This window comes from Fulmarus glacialis, unplaced genomic scaffold (assembly GCF_000690835.1).
Source record: "Fulmarus glacialis isolate BGI_N327 unplaced genomic scaffold, ASM69083v1 scaffold29142, whole genome shotgun sequence".
NCBI classification, from domain to species: domain Eukaryota; kingdom Metazoa; phylum Chordata; class Aves; order Procellariiformes; family Procellariidae; genus Fulmarus; species Fulmarus glacialis.
Genome location: NW_009197651.1, coordinates 12274 through 21956, shown reverse-complemented (window position 1 = coordinate 21956; position 9683 = coordinate 12274). Strand labels below are relative to the sequence as shown.

The 9683-nt window shown below is 50.9% G+C and overlaps 1 protein-coding gene across 1 annotated transcript; it reads left to right on the top strand.

Moving 5' to 3' along the window:
* Positions 1–249: 249 nt before the first annotated feature.
* LOC104072992 (patatin-like phospholipase domain-containing protein 1) lies at positions 250–8092 on the top strand. The gene is made up of 8 exons (XM_009572628.1): positions 250–576; positions 3483–3715; positions 4812–4877; positions 6336–6413; positions 6764–6824; positions 6940–7046; positions 7799–7887; positions 7978–8092. Exons 1-8 carry the CDS (start codon positions 375–377, stop codon positions 8090–8092), a joined length of 951 nt encoding a protein of 316 aa, XP_009570923.1. The 5' UTR covers positions 250–374.
* The last annotated feature ends 1591 nt before the right edge of the window (positions 8093–9683 follow it).

Genomic DNA, 9683 nt, shown 5'->3' with positions numbered 1-9683 from the left:
ATGTTTCCAAGTGTGACGGGCACAGTAGCGCGAGGACCATTTCCAGGAGGGCTCCCAGGGCACTTCAGCTCACTTGGTATAAAAGAGGAGCCTTGATTCAGCCCTGAGCATCTGAGCTGGCTGTGGTCGAGGATTACAAGAGCTGTTTTGATCAGGGGAAAAATTCTGTTTTTAGCACAGGCAGCAATTAAAATAGCTCGTGAATCTAAACACCTCGGGGAGCTGTCATAAAAGGAGGTAGAAAATCCATCTTCTGGACTCCTCTGCAGCCAGATATGAGCCTGGAGAAAGCAGAGGAGAAGAGAGCTTGAGGTTCACCTGGTGAAAAAGGACAACCCAAGACATCGAGCCGGATACGCCAATTTGATCTCGAGATGGCTGAGGTGGATCTCCGGGGTTCGAGCACCCCTTTCTCGCTCTCCTTTTCGGGCAGTGGCTTTCTCGCCCTGTACCAGGTTGGGGTGGTGCAGTCCCTCCTGGAGCTGGCTCCCGAGCTCCTCAAGTCTGCATGCAAGATCTACGGGTCATCTGCCGGCTCCATCATCGCCGCCGCCGTGGTGTGCGGCATTGGCCTCGGTAAGACAATCATTGCCTAGATTTCCTTACTATAGATTTTTTATTTCAATATGGAAATAGAGGAGCTAATGCCTTAAAGCACCAGTGGGGATGTGATACTGGTGTAACTCATATCACTCACAAGGCATAAAAGGAATCTGCAGACGTTGCCACTTTTGGCAGCCACCCTGGAGCAATTTTGGGTGGTGTAAGCTGAAAAAGCTGATTACCGTCTGAGTGTTATCTCAGATGGCCGGGTAGATACTGTGTGGGTAAATCTGGATGTACCTGTATTTTATTGTCCTGCTGAAGGAGCAGATCTCCTTCTCTTCTGCTACGAGCTCTAAGGAGTGCTGAGAAGTGTCCCAAAGCAAGTCTACATGGCCGCGGTGGGCGCATATGCCCATGTAAAGCCCCCTTGTCCCCTATGGATCAGTCCCTTGACATCCTTAGCTACGAAGGGACACGAGTGGCAGTCACATAGGTATCTATAGAGCTGACAGCCCTGTTTGCACGTTGCTTTGGGTTATCCCACTCCACCTTCCCAACACAAGGGAAGATGTGGCGTGACTCCCGTTTCCAGACAGCGGAGCACCTTTCTCCTTGGCAAAAGCTCAAGGACATGCCCGGGGGAACAGCAGTCCCTGCTCCAGCCCGGGGCTGGGGTTTCTCTTATTGCTGCAGAAGAGGTTTTACTCTGAACCTCTTTAGACAATGTGGAAACAGGCCCCCCCTAGCAATAAGATCATCTATGTGTAGAATTAATTCAGAGCAGTTAATCCACTTTTAATAATCATGTCCTCCCATATTTCCAATTAGCGTCCATGTGTAAACAAGTGTACACAAGACTTAAGTCTTCGAAGGCTGATCCAAGCCCTGCTTCAAGCAATAGGGACATTTAGGAGGAGCGGGGGTTTTAGGGTCCAAATAATGATGGAGGAAGCAGGGAGGAAACACACAGTTCCTGAAACCGCTGGTGGATGCTAGAACCACTCTGCTGGAGCTAAAAATAATTCAAAACTTTGGCAAATATATTTAGACAAAGCAGAAAGGAACCTTTCTGCCCATATGGGTATCAACTCCTCTACAATTCAGCAAGGGTCCCAAAACTTTCCTCTCTGATTCCTCATGCTGGTGTAATTGGATGGAGCTGGGGCTGTCCAGCAGCTATAAATCAGTTTGGTAACTGCTCCTGCTGTGGGCACCAGTGCTGAAATGGGGGTCTGCTTCACTGGGGGTGGTAGGCACCATCCACTTAGAGGCGCTGAGATGGTCTTGTGCCCAAAACATCTTCCCCATGGGAAGAAAAGACCTTTTGGGTAGTGATGACTCTGGTTGGGTTTCTAATAAGGAAAATGAACGTGGCACAAACTCTGACAAATTCACATTGGGGAGAATTGGGGCAAAAAGAGGGTTAAAGATGTGCTTGGCTCCTGATGGCGTGTCTCATGGGGTGGCTGCAGTCGTGTACCCGGCCCCTGCCCTCACCCGGGTTGGGTGAGGAGCTCTGAGCTCTCCCAGCCAGGCTGTCCTCTGCCACCCCACAGGTCACCTCCTGGGCACATGCTTGTCACCAGCAAGCTGGTGCAAGCGGGGACGGTCACGGCATTGCATGCCAGGGTCACCCGTCGCTCGTCCCGAGTCAAAGCCCCGTCCAGAGCCAAAGCCCCCAAAGCTGGGGTCAGCTCTCACCTCCTACTCGGCAGCTTGCGGGCAGTTTTTCCATGTTTTCCCCCCATTTCCAGGACACAGAGCAGCCAGACAGTGCCCGGCAGGTGAATCACCTGCCTGGGGTGTCTCCGGCTCTTTCGGCATCCCTGAGGTCCCTGCGTGAACCCGCCGAGCATTAATCATCATGCCACATGGCCTGAACATCTGCTCAAACATTTATAACCCCTCTTAATACCTGTGTTGCTGCAGTTGCCTTCAGGACACTCCATCTAATCCATCTGTTTGTCCGTGCTTTTAAAGCAATCTCAGGAGACAGCCCGGAAACCTTTGCCCCTACAAAACCATGGTGCTAAGGCAAGCCTGCGGCTTCGTGCCGGTGCAGGGTCCTGGGGAGCCCATCTGGGCACAAGGATGGCTCTTTGCAGCATGGGGGAGCAGGATAACTCGCAAGAGTTTAATGGCCAAGGTGGGGTATTGCCCCAAGCGAGCTCCCTGTTTCAGCAAAGGGACCAAGCTCCCTCCCCGGGATCAGGCGGACTGCGGGATTTGCTGCACCCCTCTTCTCCCCCGTCACTGTGCAGCCTTTAAAACCTGGTGTCTCCTGAGCCCTCGGTCGGGGCTCTGCAGCTCTGCTCCTTTAATCCAGCTTCTGGGATGGGCAAACCCATGTAATGGCTATTAACACCGGCTGGGAGGTCACCGGAGGAGCTCAGATGAGCAGGGAGTCCCAGCACAGTGGAGCCAAGGTGCCTGGCTTGTAGGAAAGCCCTAAGCAGAGGAGGTGGGGGTCTGCCCCTGGTCTTCACCTTTGAGCCATCCCAGGTCCCCCACGAAGCCTGGGGCTGCCCATGTGCAAAATTGGAGGTGGAAGGCAGGAATTTGTTGTGCAAGTCACATTGGCACCGATAACTCGGTGTCTGCACCTGCGTCCCCCTTCCCGGGGCTCTTTGGAGCCCTTCCCTAATCCCTGGCCAGGCACATCTTGAGCACCCGTCTCCAGTGCAGGTGGGGATCTCACCAGTGGGGTCGCGCTCAGCAACACGTTGTCCTTTGAGGACACCGTGGGGGTGATCGCCCGGTTTCTGTCCTGCCACGATGTCCCCCATTGTAGCAGCAGTATCATCCTGGGGTCATGCACAGGGGCTGCAAGAGGCTTTATTTGTGAGGAGTGTTAAAAATAGGATTAAAAATATAACTGTTAGGGCAGCAGGGACATTGACCTTCTCTCTATCTTTCCCCCCTCTCCTCTGTGTCAGACGACCTAAAGGAATTTTTCTTTGCCATGGCAAAGGAAGTCAGGAAAACCATCCTGGGCCCTCTCTCTCCCAAGTGCAGCTTGCTGGCAAATATCAAGACTGTTTTGCAGCGGATGCTACCAGAGGACTCCTACCAGCTGGCTTCGGGGCGGCTGCACATCTCGCTCACGCGGGTGGTGGACGGCCAAAACGTCATGGCCTCTGAGTTCAGCTCGAAAGAGGAGCTCATTCAGGTAAAGGGACCTTCCTCTGATGCTGTAGGAAGATCTCTACCTACTGCTTGGGGTGGAGGTACCTAAGCGTTGATGACTTTAACTGCACTGTTTTCTACCCAAGATGGGGAGAGTGTCAGGAAGCTCTGCCGGAGCCATGGTCCCACCACAGTGAGCTCCACGAGGCTTGAAGAGAGGGAGGAAGATGTTGTTAGGTCCAGAGTCAGGCAGGAATAAATCATGCTAAAAAAGCAGAAGGTTGGTTGCCAGTCTCAAAAAGCTGATGCTGACATGTTGGCCAGCTCTAGTAAGTGCTAGTGACTCTTTGCTAAGAGCTGTGTTAATGCTACCACGACTTCTCAGCTTTCTGGACAGGTCTCTCCTTGGCCAAGTCCCATTGGCAGTAATTTTCCTTGTTGCCTCAGCACTTTCCTGGGAGGAAAGAGCTGGACAAAGCATCTGTGCTGCCAAACAACAAGCAGCTGATTAACCAGTAAATTATCTGCTGGGGAAAGAATCCCAGGGTAAAACCCTAACAGAGCTGACCGTGAGGTCGTGGGCTTGCTTGTCCCAGAGAGACAGTAGAGCATGGCAAGTCCATGGAGATGTTGGAGTTCACCCCGTGGCGCCTGCCCTAGGTCAACCCCGGAGCCTGGGATGCTCATTCCCAGCTGATGAGATTGGTGGAAAATGGTTGCAAACATCCCAGCAGTGGCTTTATCATTGACAAATCCCAGCAGAATGAAAATGCATTGTCAGGATGTCTTGGTTTTGTCAAAAACCTGTGAATATGAAAAATGACCCCAAAGCTTCACCTTGCCACCGTCAAAGGGCAGCATTTGGACAGTGATATATAGATATACAATTCTAATATTGTGGGCAGCTATAAAAATAAAAAATGAAGTGCTATGCCCTTCTCAAGAGAAGTGTTTCAACTTTATTGAAATGAGATGTTTCCCCCTTCTTGAAACCTTTCTTCTTGACACAGTCAAGTGCAAAGTCCAGGGTTGGCTCCAGATGATTTGTCAAGCCTGAATTTGCAGGCACCCAGCCAACAGCTTTCGTCCAGGAGAACTTTGACAGGAACACTTACTTCTGCAATCTTCTCCTTCCTCAGGCTCTCCTCTGCAGCTGCTTTCTTCCTATCTACTGTGGATTCATCCCTCCATCCTACCGAGGTGTGGTGAGTGATACTTCCGATAAAACATAGGCTCCCAGCAGCACGTTCTTGGGTTTGAATTTTACATTCTCTTGAACAGAGAGGGAGATATATGCCTAGGCTGCTTCTTTAGTTAACGGAGGATGATGAAGCCTTTTAGCTTGCTCTTCATCCCATTCTAAAATGACAGCTGGGTGGAACTGCCATCTGGAGAGCCCTCTCCCGCTCTGCCTATGGACAGAGCCCAGATGACTAGATCTTGCCTTGTAGATCTCCAAAGTGAGATGAGAGGACGCCCACACTCGGGACTTTGACACGCAATCCAGTTATCCTGGCCAGGATCTGTCTGCAGTGCAGATGTCTCCATTAGCTCAGGTGCAGACTTGCATGGCTGAAATATCAAAAGTTCGTGGGAGGATCCTCCCCCAACCATGTGCATATTCATACTCTGTGAAACACCACAGCGAAGTCAACAAATTCGGGCTGGCTTGTTGCTAACCCTCAGTGAAGGAGGAGCACAGCAGGGCGGTGGTGAAGCATGTGCAGATGGACCATGGAGGAGCTGATGCACCGTGACCCGCTTGTGTGTCAAAGCCCACAAAGCCACGATACCAGATTTGCAGCTGGGATAGAGCTAGGATCTTTCCTTGATGAGTCTATTTAGTCCTCGGATGTCTGTACCTGACTGTCAGATCAGATCTCCAGCTTACCCCGGACTGCAGGGCTTGCCCGCAAAGTGCATAAAGTTTGCAGGACCCAGAGCTCGGCGGCGTTGCTGCGTGAGGCTCCTCTGCACTGTTATTTCACAAGCATTTAATTCAATCAGCTGCAGTCCTTGCAACCTCAAATCCCATTGAGGTGGGTGGTAAATTCAGATTCCTTTTGGAATACAGCAAATGACATTTTCCTTGCCCAGTGAATAATCCTCCAGCGATTTGCAGGCAATTATTAAATGTGGGAGCCCTACTGCTTGAGCTCAAGACCTGAAATTCATACAACGCTGTAAATTCAGTGATGTTTGAATTGGCTAATGACTGCCAAAACAACTTTACAAAGCTTTGTGAATTAAAATAATTATATTTCTATTTTAATAACTGCTGTGGATTACAGCACCTGGCCGAGGAGCCAGCTGGGTGCCACAGGCAGGGCAGCAGAAGGAGCTGGCAAAGGCCAGGATAAAGAGCAAGGGGTGGGAAAAGATGCTGTTGCAGGTGGGAAGAGAGGACATGCTGGGACTGGCAGGAGATGTTGCCTTGCAGCTGCTTGCTTTCCTCTCAGTGACGCTGCCCTCGCATGCATGCTGTAGCAATCCTCAGAGCAAACCCTCCCTCTGCTGTTCCCCCTCAGCGATACGTTGATGGAGGATTCACTGGCCTGCAGCCTGTTTCCAGCTTGGAGGAAGCCGTGATCACTGTGTCCCCGTTCACGGGAGAGCTCGACATCTGTCCGCGGGATTGTCCCGCCATCTTCTTCTGTTTCCAGATCTTCAACGGCAGCATTCAGATCTCGATAGAAAACCTCTGCAGGATTAGCTATGCTCTCTTTCCGCCTAGCACCATGGTAAGCCCACCAGGTCTTATTCCCAGCTTTGTTTTGGTTAAAACAAATTAATACTGGACCTGCCTTCCAAAGCTTTAAGGTTCAGCTCAATCTCCATCGTTAATTAATCAGATTGCAAGGGCAGTGCATTTTTTTGGTGGATACTGCTGATGGGTGGCCAGCCTGGGATGGGATCCGCTCTGGTTTGACAACCTGCAAAGGAGCAGTGCTTTGGTGGTTGGAAACCAGCCTGTGCTTGCTGCCTTCCCAAATGGGCCATCCCAACCCTCCACGGTCAAACAGCCTTGGGTAGATCCTGCCGGTGCCTGGATGGAGGGCTCTTGAGTGACCTCAGGTGTTTCTCCTTGCAGGTCTTGAATGACATTTTCTCCCAAGGGTACCAGGACACTGCCCTTTTCCTGTACAGGAACAGTAAGTGTTACCCCCAGACCCAAAGGGCAGCCTGGAAGCGTGACCCACTGCCCATCGGCATTGCGTGGCCGATGCAACAGGCCAAACATCAGCCCTTTCTTTTCGTGTCTCACAGATGCCTTTGGCTTTAACTACTTCGACGGCAATTTCCGTTTCGCCAGCATGTGTGGGAAGAACGACCTTCCACAACCCAGCAGGATGTTCACCGGCCTATGCAAAAGGGTACCGCAGTGTCTGGCTCCTTGCTTCCTGCCAGGTAGAGGATTTGGGGTACTGATCTTGGGTTTTGGGGGCAGCTGGGGCCACTGAGGGCTGCTGCAGTCTTTGAGAGGAGAAGTACTATATTTAAGACATTACTGAGGTATTTTCTACAGTAAATACTTCTGTATCTGCAGTAGCCATTCGCAAAGAGGCTTTGTAAGAACGGATCAAGCTGGATCCTGGGCTTCAGTACCTACAGGCTGAGCTGCAGCAAGAGTTGCTGGACAAGAGGAATTATTGCATTTATTGGGTTATTTCTAATTATTGGTCTTTATTTACTTCTGTGTTGTCATTCATGGGCACAGGCTTGGCTCTGTGGAGGAAGGAGCAGGTGACTGGACTGCAAGATCCACTGTCGAAGGTCCTGTTGCAGCCATACAGGCTGCCAGCTTTTGTCAGGAAGGGGTAAGAACATCTTGATAGAGGCATCGAAGCTGAGGGTGACACAGAAACCAGTGGTTGTGCCTTCAGCAGTGGCAAGACAGCTGAAGGGACACGCTGCAAGATTAGCACGAGGCACGCAGGTCCCTGCAAGCCCAGTGTTGGGGTGTGCAATGGGCTGTAGCGTCCTTCAGACGGCAGCTCCATGGGAAACACTCGGGGCAGCCTCCGGGGCAGTGCGGGCTGGCGGCGAGTCCCTCCTTTTCTATGGACCAGGGCAAGCTGATGCACATCTGCATAAACCGGCTTAGCGGCATCCCCTTCCTCTGCAGGAGGATTTGGTATTCCCTGAAGACAAGCTCTCAGGGAGAGTGGGTACGCCTAGCAGGAACACCATAGGATTGCTTGGTTATGAAAAAGAGTATTACAGTGTGGATTTACCATTAACACCGTCCCCCTTTTGCTGCATTTACTGGTCATTAAAATCTGCCTGTTTATTTTGGTTTTGCAGGCTGAAGAAGCTGTGGGGGCTGCTGGAAGGTATCAGCTCCACGGTAAAACGGTTCCAGAAGCTCCTCCAAACCATGGTGCCTGGTTTGCCCAAGAAAGCCGTGGCCACGAGGTGAGGTGCTCGGGGGATGCAAACCCTCAGCAGAGGGAGAGCAGGGAAACCCCGAGGGACCTCACCCATGGGTCAGTGCTGCTAAGCGTGGCTAAAAATTCCAAATCTGGGGTACCCCACATTAAAAGTAGCTAATTTTTGTCCCTGTGACATTATTTATTTAGTGACATCTGAAAGAAGCTATGAACTAGCTTAGTGCCCCTTCCCTACGGCAACATATTCTTGTTCCAGAGCATTTATCTGCTGGGCTGTGTCCTAGCAGGACATCAGGCACATTCACCAAGATCCTGAGAGGTGTTTTGGCACTAAACTCTCAAGGATTCAAGGCATTTAACTTGTCACACAGATAGCTTTTAAGCCATGCCTCCCTAAAACCTGCTTGCAAGTTACTTCACGCGCAGCTGGCGAAGAGACTTGCATAAAATGATTTCACACTGCACGCAGCTACACAATTCCTCAGTAATGAAAAAGCTCTTCAGTATCAAATGTCCCTGGGGCTTCTTGTCCCTGTTGGATCATTGACCCTGACTCAACTAACTGCCAGTTTGTTCCCGTAGGTAACCGTCCTGGATGGGCCCTGGGGGTCTCAGACATCATGCGATTCTGCTGCCCCGGGAAGCGGTTGGAAGACACCGAAGCTCATTTCACGCAGTGGCACGGCTGCTGTTTTTTATGGAGTATTTTGGGGGTGGGTTTTTCACTTGGGGAAACCGACCAATTTTGTTCGCAGCGCTGCTGCTGCAGTCTCCCTGCCCAGGCCTGACCTGCTTTAACGTGACGGCTGAACCACAGTCTGCGCGGGGGAGACTGGGCATCTTTACTTGCACGCGTGTGCAGCCCGGCTGCCGGTTTCCCTAGCCACTCCACTTGCTGATCACCAGCAGCACCCCTCCCCCTGCTTTAATGCAGATTACAGGGCAGACATTTGCCAGGAAATGTCACATTTTAAGTGTTTGCCTTCCATTCAAAAACTTTCAGAGAGATTCATCAAACAGAAAACAGAGGGAGGGAGGAGCCTTAGGGAGCATCACACTGGGCAGGAACTCATTTTTATCCAGTTTCTTGAAGTTATTTTACCAATTACCTATTCTTAAGCTTCATACACCCTCGGAGGTCTGCTCCTCCTGACAGTGGAGGTAGGTGAACATTTGGACCCCTCTGAATTGGCAGCTGTGGAGAAGGATGGAGAAACCTAAAGATTAACCTCCCTCTACTTCAAAGTACCACAGTCTTGCAGACGGCATCTCCTATTGCACTGGGAGAGCTGACATTTCACAAATACATTTGTTCTTTCCACGTGATCTTCTGTAACTCACTGCTATGAACAGTGTATGGTCCAGGCAAACACACCTCGTGTTCCTGGTCTGTACATAGAATGAATTGGCACTCTAATCATCCCAAGAACAATTTGCACATCAGAGGCTGATGGATTAACTGTACCCCAACTGTCTCCCCTGTTTGTTGGCTCCCGATGGGCAACAAACGGATCACAACAGCACAAGCTGTTTATTTCAATAAACAGCTTGTTTAATTGCACAAAGAGAAATGGTACGGGGGAAGTTTCATCCAAAGCACCCTGGAGACTGCAGGCATGA